The 21,450-nt window shown below is 45.5% G+C and overlaps 2 protein-coding genes across 2 annotated transcripts in view; one reads left to right on the top strand and one right to left on the bottom strand.

Annotated features, from left to right (window-relative positions):
* The window catches only part of dip2bb (disco-interacting protein 2 homolog Bb), a 38,219-nt gene extending 18,006 nt beyond the window's left edge, over window positions 1-20,213 (bottom strand). Inside the window, exons 1-6 of the mRNA XM_080000911.1 lie at window positions 20,047-20,213; window positions 7,448-7,519; window positions 5,349-5,507; window positions 1,679-1,804; window positions 1,170-1,586; window positions 886-1,032 (exon numbers count right to left, since the gene is read on the bottom strand). Of these exons, the coding sequence (XP_079857037.1) occupies window positions 886-1,032; window positions 1,170-1,586; window positions 1,679-1,804; window positions 5,349-5,507; window positions 7,448-7,519; window positions 20,047-20,131 (1,006 nt within the window). The 5' untranslated portion in view covers window positions 20,132-20,213. The remainder of the gene's footprint in view (window positions 1-885; window positions 1,033-1,169; window positions 1,587-1,678; window positions 1,805-5,348; window positions 5,508-7,447; window positions 7,520-20,046) is intronic.
* The window catches only part of LOC307230489 (zinc finger protein 385A-like), a 187,547-nt gene continuing 185,161 nt past the window's right edge, over window positions 19,065-21,450 (top strand). The window contains exon 1 of the mRNA XM_080000914.1: window positions 19,065-19,077. The gene's annotated coding sequence lies outside the window, so the exon portion shown is untranslated. The remainder of the gene's footprint in view (window positions 19,078-21,450) is intronic.

Raw genomic sequence — 21,450 nt, forward strand, 5'->3', positions numbered from 1 at the left:
ATTATTATTAGAACGCACAAGCAGAGAGCTCCGGCTCGGGGTTGCCATGACATCAGGTCTGTTATCTTGTGTGAACTCCGGAGCGCGCGATCAGCTGTGAAATTCCAGCATGTGAAGGGGAGTACCGGGACCCCGCCCACCCCACTTCAAGCACTGGCTATAGCACTGCCTGTTAGAACCTCCAAGCATGTCTCAGTGTGCTGCTCTTCACTCCAAACTGCATTCAATGTATTCTTTCCTTTTGATCAGCTTGACTTTGCATGGGGAGTTAAAAGCTCAAGGACAAAAAGCAGCACACAAGAGTTGCCTCGACACTGGGGAAATTACATAGTGAGAAAACAGGAACTGCTTTGTTTTTTTTTTTGTTTTTTTGAGGGAAGTGATTTGGGGATGACACATGAGGACGCCGTGAGGACAGTAGATATTCTGTTGCATTCACACTTCCTGACGGTCACACTGAACAAACCGACAGAAGGGAGAGTAAGGGCACGACAGCAAGCTACAGACGTTAGGCAATAAAAAGGCTTTTCTTACTCTGGATATTACCTCTCGCTACCAGCCAGTCAAAAAAAAAACATGTTACAGGATGGAAAGAACAAGAAGAAAGATGAGAGCTCTGGTTAATATGACGGCCATGTCCAACACATTAAGCAACAATGGAGAGATATCACAGATATCTGGGTGGCTATAAAGATTCGCTGTGAAGAATCCTGTCTTTCTCCAGTGCACGCACACGCACGCACACGCACGCACACGCACGCACACGCACACGCACACACACACACACACACACACACACACACACACACACACACACAAAACTGTATAGTAGAAATGAGAGAGTTTTGGTGATGGATAGTAGAGTTGCGGTGGTGGTGTCACTACCGTCTGCGGTCTCCATCATGCTGGAGCGGCTCTGCCCCCGGCTCATCCCTCGCACCACCACGTTGGAGGGCAGGTCCACCCTGGGGCCCCTGGCCGGGGGGGCCACGGCCGTCACATCTGGGGGTGGGCCGCTGTTCTCAGAGGGGGCTGGGGGGAACGGGGCACAGAGGGGAGCTTAAGCAAAGGCGGCAAAATGTTTGTGAATACAGCATGTACGCTGGCAGTCTGGATGTCTGACTGACCGCCTCATTGAAGAAACAAACATAAAAAATATGGAGCCTCACCAATGCGAGTGTGGGCCAGCATGTCCGTAACAGCTGCTGTCTGCGGCTGGTACTGGGGCTGGTATTTGGGCTGGTACTGTGGCAGGTGCTGGGGCTGGTACTGGGGCTGGTACTGGGGCTGGTACTGGGGCTGGTACTGGGGCTGGTACTGGGGCTGGTACTGGGGCTTGTACTGGGGCTGGGCGTGATGCGGTGGTTGGGGTTGAGGCGGAGGCAGAGGCTGGCTCTGCGGCAGAGGCTTCCCCTCGCCGTGAGACAGGGTGGAGGAGGCGGACGAGGAGGTGGAGGAGCCCTGGACGGAGCGGTTGATCCAGGCATCGGGGATCTGCGGGTTGGGATTGACGACGGAAGGCGGAGGAGGGACGAGAGAGGGCTGCCTATGCAGGGAGCCTTCATCTTCAGAGCCCGACGAAGAGTCTGGGAGAGAGAGATCATTCACAGAATAGGAAATAGCCTTAGATATTATATTCAGTCTGTCCCTGAAAGTGTCATGGGGGTCTCAGACCAACCTGGTGGGGTGCGGGTTTCCACTGGGGACGGCACGTAGGTTGACCGGCGTTTGGTCGGCATGGGGAGCGCCATCTTCTCCTCTTTGTGTTTTGCCAGTGCAGCTTGCACTGCCTCACTGTGGATATCTGCACCAAGAGATAAGAGCGCATCTTGAGCTTTATTGTTGTAGCGCAAGAGAACAACTGAATTCAATGAAGGACAATATTCTTAAAAAAGGCTATCTGAATTGGAAGTACAGATTATGATTGAACTTTCCGTCTGTCAGACATCCTTTTGCTCTCAACGATTGTTCTGTGAGTGGCTGAACACAGATTGTTATTGTCACCTTTAATAGAAATAAACCCAATGCTTATGAAACTACATGTTGTTCAGCCATTCTTAACTGCAGAATAAGAAGAGCACCTTATCCATATTGCAGGCTGTCTCTCAGCGTCAAAGTCCCATAAAGCTCAAAAAAAAAACAAGTCCATGACTAAGACTCATTTAAAGGAGGAGAAGGGAGAGAAAAGGGAGAAAACATGGTGGTAATTTCTTAGTGAGACAGGATGCCACTGCTGGGGAGGAGGATGAAACCATTTATTATCCTGATCCACCTCTTCACACACACACACACACACACCTGCACTCCCTCATGCAGGCTCACGCCAACACCCGCACCCTCCCCAACACACACACACACACACACACACACACACACACACACACACACACACACACACACACACACACACACACACACACACACACACACACACACACACACACACACACACACACAAACACACACATTTTCCTTTTTTCACTTGATCAAGCCCACGGACACATTTAAGGAACCATGTGTGGAGGCGACAGCGAAGGAGGTACACAACATAATAAAACACGTGCAACAAATGCTCAGTCACTGACAGATCAGGTTGATTCCATCGCAAAACATAATTTCCATTCAAACATCATCGCCTTTAAATGAATCATCAAGCACAGCTCGTTACACAGCGGCAATTGGGAACATTATTACATAATGGGCATTCCACTGAACAGATTGCTCAGGTCTCTCTCTCTCTCTCTCTCTCTCTCTCTCTCTCTCTCTCTCTCTCTCTCTCTCTCTCTCTCTGTGTGTGCAGAGCCTGGTCCTTACATTATATCTGGCTTGATGAGCACCACCACCTCCGTTGCGGGGGGGGCACATTTGGGAGTAGGAGTGTCGGGGGTGGGTTTCTGCTGTGTCTCCGTTCTTTGCCAGCTCACCATATGGCCAAACACTGAGGTCCGTGTGCAGCTTGATGACACCCAACAGAGGCTTCATACGCTTAAACCGCAGAGCTCTGCGTTCATATCTAGAAGGTTTATACGCACAACACAGTGTCTGAGGCTTCATTTCGGACGTCACGTTTTGCCGGCATCTCGTCCGACTCGTCCTCCTCTCTTCCAGGTGAGCTGGAAGAGAGGAGGTGAGCCGAGTTGTGACCCGAAGCGGGGACTGAAGGGTCTCTGCTGAATCCCGCAGAAGCCGTCGCTCTCTCAAGGTCTCTCTCTTTGTTCTATATCACATCCTAACTGGGGCATGTTCCATTAAAACATCAGGCAACCCAGCAGTAGCTTCCTTCAGTCCATTTCATATTCCCCCCGGTCCCTGATGTTTTCTCAATATCGTGCCAAGCTCCTGTGTTGGGAACACGCCACACGCTGGCGGCACGGTGGCTCACAGATCGCACTGTTGCCTCACAGCAAGGTCCCAGGGTTCGAACCCCGGCCGTTCCAGGTCCTTTCGGTGCAGAGTTTGCGTGGGTTTCCACCGGGCGCTCCACTTGTCTCCCAACACCAAAAAGACATGTATGTTTTGGGTTAATACCCCTGTTGGAGCCCCTGAACAAGGCACTGGTTAAAAGAGCTGGTGTGGGTTCCCGGGTGCTGTCCTACGACTGCCCACTGCTCCCAGGGTGTGGAGGATGGGTCAAATGCAGAGGACAAATTTGTTTTCTATGTATGAGAGTGCTGAGAAATGACGAATAAAGAAATCATAATCCCTGTCCCAGCACGATTCCTTTCCGCCCTAAACCCAGGACAACCCTGCTCGAAGTAAAGCTGACGTCAAAAATTAGACTTAAAGGCTGCATTACAATAGACCAGTTTAGCTGAGTGGACAATGAAGATTTTCTCTTCACGTTACTGATCATTTCAAACGGGGCCGCAGGGACCACAGCCACCCCCGCCCAAAACTGTTCACTCGGCTACCGTCCGGCAAACGGAACCGGAGCATCTGCACCTCAACCACCAAGTTCAGGGACAACTTTTTCCTCACAAACCACAAGACTCCCGAACTCTGACACTCCCCCATACACACACACACACACACTGACGGGCATACACACTATTCTATTGTGACATATACATTCTCACACACACACACACACACACACACACACACACACACACACACACACACACACACACACACACACACACACACACACACTATTCTATTCTGACATATACACACAGCACCCATATCTGACCACAACTGCCCTGTACGACCTTAACACACTACATCACTTTATGGTCAAACACCCATTACACTAGCCAAATGGGACGTCAACACTGCACCGTTGTATTATCTATATACCATATATAATCATATATTTCACTTTTTTTACAGTGTAATGCTTAATATATTTTATAATATATATATAATTTTTTTTTTAATATAATTAAATGATTAATCTCTTTTGAGTTACCTGCATTGTTGAAGAGAGCTTGGAACACAAGAATTTCATTGCCAGCAATGACTGCTACTGCCTGTTTTGTTGTGAATTTCACAATAAGACACTTGAACTTGAAATGTTCTTGTATGCCTTGCAATTGATAAAGGTGCATGTGGTGACTTTTTTTGTGGTATATGTACTTAGTACTACAGCAAGTTCTGCTGCTACCACAGAAAGTTCTCACTTGACTATTTGACTGTATCAACAGCTTAAACCCGAACCCTAAACATCTCAAGCAGTGGAGACAGAATTCTGCAGAGGTGTTAACACCAGCCCCTTTCTCTGTTTTTATCCCCATTTTTCCACATACACGCACATACACACAGACACTTTTAAAAGTTAAATTGGTGTCTTTGGAACCATCTCAGCTCCAAAACCCATTGGCCGCTCACACCAAGGTAACATCCTTTGTTGGTTTGAGTGACTTTAAATATGCAATATATGAAATAATCAGCTGTTCTGTGTTTCAGTGTAGAGTTAAATGAATCCATTCGGTTTCTAATGACACCAAAAGACACTAAAAATGACACTTATTATTAGCTTTTAACATTATTAACAAATAACTTGATGCGTCACATAGGAAAGGCGCATCAGAAAACGGTAATTTCACTCAAGCAAGTGTGACGGAGCACCTCTGGGGTCTAGTGTAGGATTCATTATTAGGTAACAAGTTTATCGTAAGTCAGCATGTTTTTAGATTGACCTTCTTTATGTTTATGACCTTGTGTATGTTTATTAGTGTGGTTTTGTTGTGTACATGTGCTTTGAGGTTTTGTCCTGAAAGACGTGCACATTGTAAATAAGTGTTGCCTTTATCCTTGAAGGTCCTAACCTCTGGATTTAATGTTATGTTGTTTTTATATTTTAATATGTGTATGTCAGTCCCAAATGTAATCAAGCTGCCCTTCACCTGATCTGTAGCGATCATCCCTCGTTCCTCCGCTGCGGTGCGGCCTCCGAGAGCGACGGTCGCGGTACCGGGAGGAGCTGGATGGAGGAGGGCCGTGGCCGTGGCCGGCGGAGGAGCTGGGAGCGGGAGGCGGCAGGTCATTCTGAGGAGGAGGCTCCACTGCCAAAAACACAGCACAGACACCCACGTGGTGATGGCGCAAAGAAACAGATATACAACAAAATGCAAAGTCAATGGATGGGAAATCCTGAAAAACTTGGTTATAACTCAGTTATCACCTACAACGCATGTTTGCTTCAGTTGAAAAAGATACGAACATGCTCATACGATATGTACACATGTATGCATTTTGAATATGTATGCCTGTTTAATGTCATTGTATTCTGCCGCAAACTTGAAACACAGACATGAAGCTCACTTTGTGCAGAGCTAAGACATTTAACGGTGCACAAAGAGACTGTTGTGAGCTTTGTGTTTGCCACTGTATTGAAGCCTACTCGGCTAAGGAGAGCTGAGCGATGTGAACATACCAGTAAACGCCAGCAGCGAGTCTAGTCAAGTATCCAGCACCAAGAACAATTATAATAATAAATACAGCTGCAGGCAGCAATACGCAGGATCCAGGGTAGTTGGCCCTTCGTTAAAGTTCAAGGGACGAGTGTGCTTTTACTCGCCGTTGTGTTTTGTGACTGCAGAAGTTCATTCGTTCGATCCTGGTTACAGTGTAGTTAGTTCTATGATCGAGCTGTGTTTCCGGCTGTGGTTGGGAAACTAACGGTGGTTACCATTCTGAAGTAGGGCTGCTTGATTATGGATTAAATGACAATCACGATTACTTTAGTCAATATTGTAATGATTATTTATCACGATTATTCATCCATTTTGGGGAACACATTTATTTATTGTACATTGTAAATCAACAGAAAACTGCATTCACAATAATAATGTATTTTCTAAACCTATAAATAAAGTAAAATGTACAAATGTTTGATGTACAAATAGGACTTTCTTCACATGAATTCAGTCATCTTAAGGCTATATATGAATAACATCCAACCAGGAAGGTCAGTTACATGACACCTGCAAGTGTTTCGCAAGAAAAACAGCCTACCGCCCAACCCCCCCACCTGTGTGACAATTGTTTAAAGTTTTATATTTTTTTAAGACTGATTCCAATAAGCATGTCCGCTCCGCTGTCGTGCTCGTTTACCGTTTCTGTGTTTTTATTATTTTAGATGTTGTGGTGCGGGGATGGTGTGGTTGGAGCAGCCACACCTGTCCTGGGTCTAGGTAATTGGGCCCAGGATCAGTGTGGCTGTACACCTGTTGCTCGTTGGTAGGTCTAAAGAGAAACAGGTAAAACCCCCATCCCCCCACACACACAGGAGAGGAGCCCTTGTCATGACACGTGTCCATCTGCTCCGGGGCTTGTTCCACCTAGCCCACTCTCTACATAAACTGGTGTGTTTCTACCCTGTCGTCTCTTTCTCTGTGCCGGAGGGCCCTGAAAAACCCACTCGGATGGCGTCTGGCAGATGGGTCTGCCAGAGATGTATCTATTTTTTCCTAATTGAACAAAACAAAAAAAGCCCTTTGTGTCCCGTGTTCGGAGCCTGTGTGTGCATGCCCACTCCACAGAGCCTGCAGCGGGCTCCTGCTGGCGCACGGATGCACAGTTTATTTACTTCTCCACACATGGACAATTGCGATAAGACGAATAAAAAAGGGAAACTTGCATTCAGCTGAAACTCAAATGCGGCGATGATTAAAAAAAAAAAAGTTTTTTACTAACTTATTCCAAAATAATGGACCGATCTGGATCAAACTTGGACGACGGCATGTCAGGACCGCCCCAAATACACATTTTATTCATCTTGTCTGTGAGTGCGGGGCATACATGACATCCACAGACTACTGACCTCAGTATTTCATTGGCAAAAGCAATGGCCCCTTAGGAGCCCCTAAAGGGCCATTGCTTTTGACAGTGTCTTTATCCCATGCATGGGGTGGCATTTTCCTCAATGTCTCCAGATGGCAGTGACATGACAGAGTGGATTGGACAGACTCATCAGGTTCAACACCAGCTGAGAGGTTTTTACCTGGTGTGTGAATGATGTAGGGAGCCAGCAGTTTAGTCCGCTTCTTCTCGTAGCCCTTCTGCGTGATGTCACCTGAAAAGGACATCAGACAGGTCACTTAAAGGGTAATCAGAGAAACCCAGAAGCACTTTTGTACTTGTATACAGAGTCAGCAAAGGAAGGCAGCCTCTCATACAAACAAGAAGATCCACTCTAGGTAAAAAATAGTTTGTCTTCATTGAATAAATGTTCAGAATCCTCGATTAATTTCACATTTATCAAAGCACTCCTTCGGGACAGAATGGCCGCCTTTCTGCACTCAATATGAAAAACATGCTCTCAATGAAAAATTAACCGAATGCATTAAGTTGCTGGTGTCACATTTTAATAACGATACAACCACCTCCTTCAAAACCAACCACACGCTTGGCCGCCTTCTACCATCTTCCCCCTTGACCTTCTACCTTCTTCATGTCCCAAAAGTCCCCACCTGTTCTACCGCAGCACAGAGAAGAGAGGGGGAAGCCAGAGGGAGGAGAGGAATGGGGGTAGCACTCGGATGCATGGGAAGGGTGGTAGTACAGATGGATGTACGCAGGGGTCACAGCAAACCACTGTGAGGTGGCTGAGGGTGCTGAAGTGTTGGTGCGACTCCAAAAAGCATCCGAGGAGGACACAGAGGAATAATAGAAGTAATACAAACTAAATTTGGAAAGGGACAGGAGCTGGGGCAGCAGGGTGGGATGATTCACCAACAGCCTGAAAAAACAGAGAGGGAAAATGGAAAACAAGAAGACTGGAGGCGGTGGAACGAAATGATGATGCTGGGAGCACAGCGGAAGAAGGAGAAAACTGAGATAGGCAAAGGGGAAAAATGCAGAAGTGACTGAAGGACACGCACGCGCGCGCGCGCGCGCACACACACACACACACACACACACACACACACACACACACACACACACACACACACACACACACACACACACACACACACACACACACACACACACACACACACACACACACACACACACACACACACCCACCCACCCACCCACCCACCCACTTTGGGTTTTCATCCTGCTGGCAGCCTTGTTGGACAGTGATGACAGTCACACCGACCCTGGGTACACGTAGTCCATCTTTACTATGACAGCTGTCTTGATCAGGGTGAATAGAGGATAAGGGGATAAACCTGGCATCACAGTTGATTCATGGAGAGTGAGAGAAGGATCGGGTCCAGAAACCAAAGTCAATCCAAGCATGGGCCCCGACTCCAGCTATGACTTAATAAAGACAAAAAAGGTCAGAACTACAAAGCAGAGTCGAGACGCTAAGACATAAGACAGTCAACGCGTATAGTAACCATGGCAACGTTCATGGTTCAGAGTTAAGACTCTCTTTTGCTGTTTTGTCCGTTCACAATCTGACATCAGTAACAGGCGCACATCCTGAAACGACCACGATTGTGAAAGTGAACGATAACAGATGATGTCACATCGTGAGCGTCTGTAGTAAAGGCTATCTGATCTGACACAGCGCAGGCTGTTTGTCGACTGACTGCCATCGTTGTTGTTGCTTCATCTTTTCCAGTGTTAAAGCAGAGCCATAATGACAGCGATTATCGCTGAGATGAGACATAAAAACAGCACAAATCTTACTCGGGGCCACAGGGATACGTACTTGTTTTGGTTCTCCACCGCATAAGAATGAATGTCCCTCTTGTGACTGAAAAGGTCACATTCTATCTGGGTTACGTGCAACATTTACCTGCGAGCAACATTTACCTCGCTGGACTGAACGTCGCAGATGAAAATTTTAATGTGTATGATAAGATGACGGTCAATCTCTTCAAGTGGACCACACATGAAGGATGGCCACTGTGTAATTTCTCAGACCGCCGAGCATCATCATGATTACATACTGGGCTGCTCGAACAGAAGCAGAAAAAGTACGAGACTCTGATTGATGTAGTCTCTTTCCGAGTTATACCACAAATAACAATAGATTCTAAAGGCTAATGTAAGTGGTCTATGTTAACACATAAATAATGAATGTACTGAATTAGCCCCAACATCCACATCCTAGAGTGACTATTTCAGCTGAAATTATGGATCAACCAAATCCTCAATCGGATATATATTTTTGAATGTGAACATAAGTGACTGGGCTAATCACCAGCCCAGATATAGCACAAAGCAAGCAATGTAACTGCATGTCACACAACTATGCAATGATGGTGCATGCTCCAGAATTTGCCAAATACTGGGCACGCTCATACTTGGAGGAAAAAAGCCAGAGAACCCACTCAAGCACATTATCCACTCGGGGAACGGATGGCTCTCTCTTTTACAGGGAATAAGAGAAGAAATAGCAAACACTTCCATAAGTAATGCATGAACCATACCGTTGGTCTAGCTCACTCACATGACTTATTTTTAGCTCATGTGAACCGGCAGTTTCACTGCAGCAAGAGAAAGAGAGAGATGAAAATGGCGATGAAGATGGGGGGAGGGGCGTGCCGTTAAATGAATCTGAAAGTAAATACTCTTCCATCTGGTTGATCCCCCCCCTCCCCACCACCCCTCCGTTTCCATTATAAAGCTTCAGCCGTAGTTGATGAAGAGTTGGCAATTCCCGCGACTGCCCCGTGTCAGTGACCCAAGTGGTCTGAAGCATCAGATAGACACAGGCGACCGGATCCCACAGACTCGGGATGAAAGTGGAGCATGGGAAATAAAGCTGCCTTCAAATAATAAAGAACCCCCTCCTCCGTGTGGAATGTGTTGAAAAAAGTGAGAAAGTTGAACCGGATCCTTCCTTGAGGAGAGGTCTGTTGAGTAGGAGGGGGGGTCAGGGCGGTGGCCGCACGGTCAGCCGGTAAATCACCGACCAGGCTTTGCAGCAGGCCTCCTGGCAGCAGCATCACCCAGTCCCTCTATTGTCTGTGAGAGCGAGACTCAAGTTTGCATTTTTTCTTTTTTTAACATTTCAGAAGAAGAGGGATCAAAGCGTCGCCTTTTCCCTCACCCCGCACACCCCCTCCTCTCTCACACTGGCTAGCCTGGAATTATTTGAATTGCAGGGAGACTGCTCTCCCTTTTTTCCCCCCACCCCACTGACAGAATAGTAATTAGCCACCGACTTCTTCTATTCTCCGTCCCTGCTCGTCCCGCGCTCTCAGGAGAAAATCTCAACACACATAAACACCCGCTCATACTGTGATGCAAGTGCTGCTGCCTCAAAGAAAAGTATAATTCACTGTTTTATCAAGGTTTTTAGATAAGAATTAACCATTGGAATACAACCAAGCCTCAAGGTCTGCTACCGCATGCCCAAAAATGTGATGTGCCATGGTGCATTAAGGTGCGATTGATAAACACAAAGGATCAATGTTCAAAACAAAAGATGGTATAAGGGTGACATATGGCCCTTCTGTATAACCTACTCCACTTCTGCCAGCTGTAAGTGTGGAACTATGCGTTGAAGTGATATTTACGTGAGTGTGTTTTCAGAAACAACCTTCCACAGGAACCAGCTCATTTTCCTCTGTGGAACAAACATCTCTCTGAAGCCTCCCTGAGGGCTTCCCTTACCAGCAGTGAACTACACACGCCCAGCCCAAGGATACAGTATCCCTGCGCACACGCACACGCACACACACACACACAGACACACACACACACACACAGGCTAACTGGGGCTACAGCCCAAGGGCCCCTAGTAGGATGGTCCTAAACCGATTGGCCGAAAATAAGTGAAAAATGATGAAACAACACAATGTTTCTGAATAGTGGCAATCAGCAGCCCCTGGGATCTTTATTTCGTTATAAATAGAATTGTTGTGGGTTTTCTTTTGCGCAATGGGCTGGAAATAAACATTTGGTATTAGCTGGCAGGCCTTTAGGACCCTATAGGACATTATGGGAGTCTATAGCATACGGAAGGGACTTGCGCTTGCTCATCTCTTATGATGCATGTCTTTTAAACGTTCTATGTTGATTCTGATTTTCACAGGAAGCAGATAGAACAGGAATCCTAATTAGTCGCTTTTTTGGGATATTGATGCCTTATCTCATCCGTGTGAATCATGCAGATCCGCAGTAAACTGTGGGGGTGGTTGGCCTCATGACGCGCACTGGAAGGCAAGCAAACTGGAAGCACACACACACACACACACACACACACACACCTGTATTTCTCGCGCTTACTTGGTGCCTGTCACTGTTCACGTGGTGAACGGCAGATCCTTTGCACACGCGCGTTACGTGAACGCCCACCTTACGATCTGTGCTCCGCCATCCGACATAAAAGGTTCACCGCTCCTCCAAAGAAAACAAAGGTAGTGTTTTCATTTTTTATGTATTTATTGCAATTGAATGAAGCCAAAAAAACAGGCATGTGCAACCGTGCATAATGGGAACATTTTCTCCATAACTGACTGCCTGCCCCGCCAACAACGACGATAATATTGTGTATTGCGATATGTAAAAACTCAAACAACTTTACTTACTGTCCATCTTACACTCCATCATTTTGAGAACTTTTAGAGAGCATAATCTTTCTTTTGCCTCACAAAGACTGTTTTCCAGTCTGACAGGTTCTCATCTATGTTCAACGTGCTGCACTCTGACGGCAGTTTCCTGAACATTTCACCCACCCTTCGTCTGCTTCTTACTCCATATTCTTCTTAAAATAAAAATAAATGTTCAATCCACCGCAGATTAAAATCTTATGAACATTTCTCCATTACGAATGAGTTTATTAAAAAGACAGCTATCATCCTTCCATGGCCAGGTCGCCCTCTTCTAGGGGGGCCGTGTTGAACTTCAAGGGAAAACCGGCCTCATGTTTCATTTTGTTTTGATTTGTTTGTTGCACATTAATGAATTCACTCGTAATATTGTTAGAAATAGCTCTCTTGTGATCTATTTAATTCTATTTTATATTTTGGAAAACCTGTGTGATGAATGCGGATTAATTAAGCATTGTGATTTGAGAAAATAATTTGCGGGTCAGATTTATCAATGTGTTATCACCATGTAGCGGGCCACAGTAAATTGTCTCGTGGGCCGGATGTGGCCCCCGGGGCTGTAGTTTGAGCCTGGAACAAACTTAAGTGTAGTTTATAAGAGTATACAGACTCTCCTATGAATGGTGCCCGTGCACTGAGGAGGGACAACACTGCATAATGAAAGCAAACACTCTTTCGCTATTTCTTTTGCCTTTGCTCCACAATACTAGCCCCCTTGGATCGCAGGTTTGCCCCACCGGAATAGCAGGGTGTGTCTGGTTCAGGTAACAGAGGAAGGTGACTCATGTTTCACTCAACATACACTTACCTCAAGGGTGGGGATTGGGAGTGACTATACACGCACGCACGCACGCACGCACGCACACACGCACACACGCACACACACACACACACAGCAGCTTAGTACAACAAAGAGGTTGATCCAGCCAGTGAATTGACTAAAAGGCTCGACTGTTTGTGAGACTAGTGAAACTGCAGACCAGAAAACCCTCAGGGTAGGAGGGAGGAGCCCTCCCTCCTACCCTCCACCGTGCAGTATGGAAGGAGGGAACAAAACCAGAGCGTCTGCGATACCTTTCTCACAGCAGCGCTCTGATCTCAACACTCCCTGACAAATCTTTTATGTTACACTGGTAACTCGTACTCATTCACACGACAAAAAAACACCGTCATCCCCTCTGAGACGAAGGAGCTTGAAGACATGCTGCTTTATATTGTTTTATGGCACTGAAAGGGGAAGATACCGGATCCACTGAATGACAAGGATGACAAATTCCCACCATTGTCACCATAAGCTGTGACAAATGATGTGTATGTGCATAGTTGTCTTTGTCACCACTTACCATACCGATATTGTATGTCTTAACACCAGTTCCCCATTCACTGTCTGTGACTATATCCAACTCCATCTACCCCGTTCTCATTCTGAACACAAGTGCAATGACCCCTGCCGAACACAACTACAGTTGAATTTGCACTGCTACATTGTTATTATAGCTTTCTTTGACAATGGCTTAATCAGATTATAAAGCATTGGCAACCATTTTGAGTCTTCATATTCAGATGCAGAATTTAGGACTTAAAATCCATCTTGAGGTTTACCGGATGTTCTGCTTCTGTATGGACTGAATATTTGCATGAAGAAGCTATCAATGCATGCAAGCCCCAGCCTGAGCCTGCAAGCCATGGCTATGGGAGACACCATTCAACACCATTCCAACAGGTACTGCAACAGGCTAAGGACAAAAGTCAACAAATAAATAGAAAGGAATGATTGATATAGGCTATTACAATTAAAATATGTACGTCTTTACAACAACGTGTGTGAAATATTCCTTTACACCTGTAAGGTTGCAGAGCCACACCCCTAACCTAAAACTAAAACTGGGAGTCTCTGGTAGTCGAACAACAGTGGCCTGGTTGGTAGAGGGAGTTCGTCCCAGGTGGGCCAACATCTACGTGGGCTACGTGGGTGAGTGCTTGGGGCTTGTGGCCAGTTGGGGCATCTCGCCAGTTACAGCATGGTGGGCCTCGCGGGGGCCCTGCCGCCTCCCTTGTGGGGCGGGAGGTCCTGGCGGGGTGTCTGTCTGTCATGGGCCACAGAGCCCGGCACCAGGCCTGTGGTCCGTTCCTGGTGCTCGCGGCCTGGGTTCTGCGCTTGCGGGTGCATCTAATGCCTGTACATGGGGGTGGGTTCTATGTGTGCGCCTCAGGGGTGCAGGGTGCTCTCTGGAACTGGTTTGTGCATCTCGGGGGCATGCGTGCGTGTTGCTCCTTGGGCTCCCGGCTTCTCTGTGCGTTGGGTGTCTGTGGCTGCGATGCATTGTGCTCTGAGCTTTCTTGCGGTTGTGGGATGGGTGGCTGTGAGGCCTTTCCCACTGTTTGGAGGCGCAACGATATAATTCCGACCCCATACACCCATAAACGAATTGGGACAAGTCCTGCGCATTCACCAGTGGACACACACACACACACACACCTGTGATGAGTCAGATGAGTACCCACACTACCAGCATCTGACTCGAACACACGCCCTCCACCCCCTCCACACCCTCCTGATTGCATCATTCTCCCTTTCTCTCCTTTACTGTCATAGCTTGCACAGGAAGAGGCCATACAATCTAATTGCTGTTGCAATTTCCGTCAACTAAATTAATCATGTTTTGTCAAATACATGTCGTCTGATGTTTCCATGTTTATGTTTTGTCAAGTACAGATTGTTGTTTGTCTCTATGTTAATCTGTCTGACATGTGGTGATTCTGACCTCTTGGAGGGGAATGATTGAAGTAATGATGATAAGTTGTTTATAGATCAAAACATGGTAAAATTGTTCTCCAAAGAGTGGGTTTGGTGGCGATCTTGTGTAGCATATAAAACTGTGCTCTTGTCGTCCGACGACCGGTCATCCACAGAACAGAGTTATTGCAGCAGTTCTTGATGATTGATAAAGAGTGGCATTGCAGGTTGAGTATTAAAAACTGAACTTGGCGATTAACTCTGACTTAGATGCAATGGCATACAAATACTCTGTGCTGCATGGAAAGCCTGCTGCCTGCGCGTGTAAAAAATAAATCAATAACCAAACAAACAATCAAATAAATAAATAAATCATTCTGGACCAGCACAATGATCTGACTATTAAGGACTCTTCTCTTTCCAGCCTCCTTTGTAATTGAATACAACTATTCTAACTTCATCTAACTATTATACGACTGCACTGTACTTTCACTGAATACATTGCTATCTTGTCCTATAAATTGGCTGGTATTGTGCATGTGTTGCAAACTTACTATATACTACTCTTTTGTGTAAGTGGTGTCATTTATATACATCTCTCATGTATATAAATGAGAGATCTTAAATCCAAGACAAATTGCAAAATACACTTTTATGTTAATCAAGGATGTTTATTTCAAAAGATTTTTCATCTGCCAAGTGGACTACAAAATAGTAAAATACTAATCTTAAAAGGGGGAATATTGAAGAGTGGGAGGGAGTAAATTGATCTATGTGAACTTCATTCTAATCATCTCAATCGCGTTTGTAAGAAAACAGATGTTCGCCGCAGTAACTCGAGGAAAGGTCCGCAGTCCACCTGGACTGGGCCCACTTCAGCTGCACAGATGGCAGTTTGTAGGGGCGTGGGCTCAAACATCCATACTCAATTATTCATTCCCTCTCAAAGATGAAGCACAATGGAATTTTAGCTTATGGTTGCATACTGTTTGCTTGCAAGGAGTATATGTGTGACGGCTTGCTTGTGGTGCTACACAAACCCAAGACCCCAGAACTCTGGTGAATAATATGTGGCGGCAGAAGTTTCCAATCTTCACTGTCCAGAGACTCTTGAATATCAGAGCACAGCTTGTCTGCTACACTTGACAAGCTTTTAACTAGATAGCTAAAGCAGCTTCGATTCTGTGAACACTGCATGTGCACACACAGACGCTCTCAAACCGACTAGGGCTCATGCTCACGCTCACACGCATTTCCGGCAAGTTGTAACCTGCCAACCAACTATAAAGAACACAGTGTTTTTTGTATGTTTAGGGCATTTATTGCAAATGATGTACACTCTATAAAACTCCCAACCAGTTTCCAAAGGAGGTTTTTTTTGTTAGTTTTTTTTCTACCTTGCATGCAGCCATTACCTTTCATACATTTCATTATGGTATAAAATCAACATGCAGAGACTTGACAGGATTTTAGAGTGCACTTTGTCACTTTTATTGTGTTACCTACATTGCTTGTCAAAGTTGCGTGATTGTTCCGAATCAATGGTAACGCGGTTAAAAGTGCAGATTAAATGCATTTGCCTCCACCTTTTGTGGTAAAGGGGGTTTAACATGCGTAAAACCTCAGTGTGGTCCTCGAGAGAATGTTTCTTAATAAACCGCGACGGTGGGGTAAAGACCAGACAAAAACGGGGCAGCGGGAGGAAGAGGGCAACACAGCAGGAAAACAACAATCCAGGGACAGAGGAGTCAGGGTGAGAGAGGGAGATAGAGAGACACCCCCAGCAGCAGTACTGGCCCAGTGTGACTCACAGGCTAAATGAGCCAGGCGTGCTGCCTCCTGATGCTCTGTGACCTAGATTGAGAGATGCAGGCAGGGGACGTAATCCCCCCCCCCCCCCCCCCCCCCCCAGGCAGTTGAGGTCCTGCCTCTCATCGCACAGCAACACAATTCCACAGCACTGTGATGTCCTGTCGCTAATGCAGGGGATCCGTGAAGGCTGGGAGAGGGAGTAAGACACACAGAACAACCTCTCCTCTGCCTATTACATAATTAACACATTAAATATAGCTCCCATGGGGGGGGAGCCAGGGTGGGCAGACGATACGATAAGGGTGGGGGGCGCGGGGCACTTGGAGGACGGGCACAGGTCGGTAACACGCGGCCCTACATGCAACCTTCATCCTCCGAGGACACCTGAGGCGTCTCCTGTGAGTAGAGCATCACAGGATCTGCACAGGGCCAATGTCTACTGGTCACTCTCCCTCCCTCTCTCTCTCTCTCTCTCTCATACGCACACACACAAACACACACCGAGACATAAGCTGCACATGCATATATTCCCGAACTGAGCAGCTTAAAACTGTCCAGATTCAGTGCTCTAAATTCCAGTCCAGCTAAACCGCCACGCCTTTGATCTCCTCAATGGCCGTCATTGTGTCCTTCCAGTCACTGGGGTTACAAGTGAGGGGAGTCTCTGTCTCTCTTCCTTTATTTTATTTTTTTCTTATCGCACATTCAAACACGCACACTGCATCCCACAACTCCCACTGTGGAAAAAATGCTGACACATATTTTCTGCGTGAGCGTCCGCCCTATGGAGACAACAATGGGCAGATTGTTGCCATGTAAAAGATACGCATGAGAAACATTAAGACTCATGGGGCAGCCAGCTGCCGCCGGGCTTGTCTGGGCCCCAGTGTTCAGCTGGAGTGCTGCACAGTTTAAACTCAGTGCACTTCATCCCAACGGGCGCGGCGGACAAAAGAACCTGCCGTCCTCACGGCGGCGGCGCTGGCCTTCTGAAGAGTGAGCGGCTTCTCTCTGCTCTACAGTTACAAAGGGTGAGAAAGCAGTCGGTCGTCCTCCTCCTGACCAGAGACGGTTGCTCCTCAGCCGCTCCGGGGGGCAGTCACGTTACCACAGACCCACAGCACTCCATCCTGGCCTGCCCCAAACTGACTGTTCGCAAAGCTCAAACACTTCTTATAGGCTGCAGAGCGTGGACGCTTCCTTCCGACTGGTCTTTGTGACAACAACAGCAGAGTAGACTTTTTTTTTTGTTTTCCACCTACTGACCTAACGGCGAATAAATGTTGAATAAAATCTACCAAACAGTGGTGGCCAAAATGGTTTTGTGACCCCAGGCCGAGCTTGCGCCAAGTCACAGGGAAGGCCTTCCACTGGCCTTGGCCATGACATTTCATTTGCCAGCATAGGGAAGAGGGCGAATAAATGAAGAATTTAGAAACAAACCCCTATTCTGCAGTGTGATGACGATGTCAGCTCATTTCACGTTAGTGATGAAGAAAGAATGTTCAGTTTGTTCATCATTTCCATATTTATGAGCTTCACTAACAGTGCCTTTTACAATGACACTAGGTAACATTTTCAAAAAAGCTTCTAACCGTTCATATTATTATCATTATTATTATTATGGCAGGTTGATAATTTAATACTGTTATCCGGCTTTCAGTTAAATTGTTAAACTAAGACATCCTTTTATCCCAATATCAAATTTGTCGTAGTAGTACAAAAATCTGGCAAAATATAAGGTCTGTAAGAGTTAAGAGAATTAGGTGTTAATTATTTGTAAACAAGATTTTTCTTTGGTATCAGTCCTACATTATTATATACTTGAAGGTGATGAACCAATTGGATTAATTCAAATGGGTTTTTAAATTGATAAACAGAAAAGGACATGGAGGGACATTCACCACGGATACTGTTTCACTACATTCTTCCATATCGCACGGCACTCATTTTTATTATTGTCACGCATTACCGAAACCGAAATGCCAGATTAAATGAGAACCCCAAAGGCCTGCGTGGTTTTCCTCCATCCACTCAGCCATGAGTTATATTGGGCACCAAACATAACCGCCTACGCCCTCATTATCACTTGGTTAATTGATGTCTATTATTAACTGGAGGACACACATTCACCTCATGTTCAGGTCGCCGCTCGACAGTCAACTAGGGTGCAAATATGTGGTGGCAGAAGGAATAATGTTGGCTATATTTTACAACCTGTTAAAAAGATCATACGTATTGTAAAACTTTATCGCCTACACTCAACAAGCTATCCGTAAATGTGATATCAACACTGTTTTGCGTATAAAAAAATACTTTAAACTCGAGTGGATTGAGAAGAATGTTAAAGCCGTTTGTACAGTACAAGGTGAATACGGGCTGTGACCATTACAATATTAAATGAAGACACAGGACATGTAGAAAATAAGCAAGACATAAAGAGAACTCCAGAGCAAACAGTTTCTGTTTCTATATCAGTGGAGCAGAAACATCATTAAGAGATGAGTCAATTAGAAGTTCCACCTTGCTGCAGCAGTTCTGCCTTCCCGAGCAGGATAGCTTCAGGTCTAAGGAGATATATATATATAGATATATATATCTATATATATATATATCTATATATATATATATAGATATATATATATAACAATCTCGTTGCACCCACAAAACACAGAAGATGGAGCCGACCACAGCATCATTAGTGCCTCTCCATCCTTACTTTTCCATGTGAAACACAACATTACTCATCCTCCCCCAGGGACCTGGGAGCAGCAGCACCCATCCAGCCTGACTGTGATTCACCGTGAGCTTTTCACAGCACAGCCAGGACCCCCGGTCAAATAAACCAAAGCATCCTGGAGCAGCTGGGATTAGATGCTTCAAAAAATACAATACAATACAATACAATACAATACAAGAAAAGAAAAGAAAAGAAAAGAGGTCTTAGCGGTGGGAAAGTGCATCATTTACAGCATCATGAGCCAGGCCTCCAAGATGACATGACCCATTTCCCTGCACAAGAGGAAAGACCACATCATATCACTCTTTAAAAAAAAAAAAAAAAAAAAAATTATATATATATATATATATATATATATATATATATCTCATGCGATATATCATGTCAATAAGGAATATGTACTATTTCATGCTTTTATGTATATAATGTCAATGTGACTTTGATGACATGTAATATGACATGTTAACGTCATCTGTCAATCACTACTTAAAACATAAATATTCGTGTAGAACAGACAAGGAGGTAAATATTATGATGATCAACATCGAGCTATTTATTTCTATTTGACCACTTATTTATGTGGTACAAAACCACAGGAAAATTAAAAACTTTTATTACATCCATCACCACAGACTGCAACACAACTCCCCTTCCGCCGGAGACAGCGAGATGTTCATTAAATATTTCTCATCTCTTTTTGCAATTATTTCCTTAATAGCGGTGAATTTTTTTATTTTTTTTTTGGAATAAAGCGGCGAATGTATCCAAGCGCCCCGGTCAGCGAAGCACCTTACCCTCCGACAGCTCCAGCTCCAGCTCGGCCAGCTGGTCTCTGACCTCCTTCGGCAGAACAGACACATCCACGCCGCGGTCCGCCATTGTCGGGCGACGGGGGAGAAGAAAAATACCAAAAAAAAACAAAAAAAAAAACAAACAAACCCAAAATACTAGTTTCTACACCGCGCCGAACAGCGGCGGCGGCGCCGCGTTTCTCACAGAGTCGCCGCCAGGAACAGACGTCAAGCGGCGGACGGCGCTCCACCCCCGCGGCTCCTCCGCTCCGCCATCACTGAGGGGGACGGAACCGCCGGTCACGTGACGCGGCACGACGGGGCCTTGTTGGGGGCGGGCCGCGCGGAGCCGCCGCGCCCCCCGGCGGCTCCGCGCGTAAGCGCACCCGCAGAAAGCACCACCCCAACACACACAGCCTCCACCTTTCCCATTAAGTTATTTATTGAGACAAATTTTCCGTTAGTTCACGCTATACACGAGTTAACTTCACCCGACCCGGGGCAATAATGTGAGAGATCTCACCCCCCCCGCCCGCCCCATGTCAGTGTCTTCTAGTGTTGATTTTTTTTCCTCCCATGTGGAGTTTCACCGGCGCACGTCATAGACGAGAGGAGTTTATACTGTATCCTTCTTGGTGGATGAGGGGGAAATAAATTCATGTGGAGGAACGTTCACGCCTATAGATGGGAAAAGCGACACTTAAAACTAGGCATGTACAAAAAAACAAAACAAAACCTGACAAAAGGAAAAAATAAAATACTCTTGAAAGCATAGTATAAACAAGGTACATATAACTCTGCATTTTAAAACTAAAAAAAAAAAAAAAAAAAAAAAAAGGTGGAAAAAATACCTTACACAAGTGATAATTACACTTCATGACAAGACAATTTTAACGTGTTGGAAAGCACCCATTAACAGGACATCTACATTTCCCTATTGATGTGCTTTAACCACCAACATAAATCAGGAACATCCATCTTCACATTTTCTGTCTTTTAACCGACGCACCCTTTAACTTTCCGCCAGAGTAGACCAGACCCCTCCCAGTGACCGGGCTACACAAGCTAAACGCAAGTACATTGATACTCAATAGAAAAATATATTGCACTACTTTTTCCTCAACTCAAATGCCTGGGTAAATGACTTAAAGAAAAGAATAAAAAAAAACATTATGTTTGATTATCGGATCAAGGATACCTACAGCTAACCATTTCAAGTTTGTTACATTTGGAGGATGGAATCTTCACATAACAAGGAAAAACTTATTTGTTGCTTCCAATATACGTCATGTATAAAAAAATAAAAAATAAAATAAAAATAAAAATAAAAAATAAAAAAAGAAATGGGGCAAAGTAGGTCAACAAAAACCAGCAATGAGACCAGACATGAGCAAACAGTGGTGTTCT

The sequence above is a fragment of the Zeus faber genome (genome assembly GCF_960531495.2).
Source record: "Zeus faber genome assembly, chromosome: 5".
Lineage (NCBI taxonomy): Eukaryota > Metazoa > Chordata > Actinopteri > Zeiformes > Zeidae > Zeus > Zeus faber.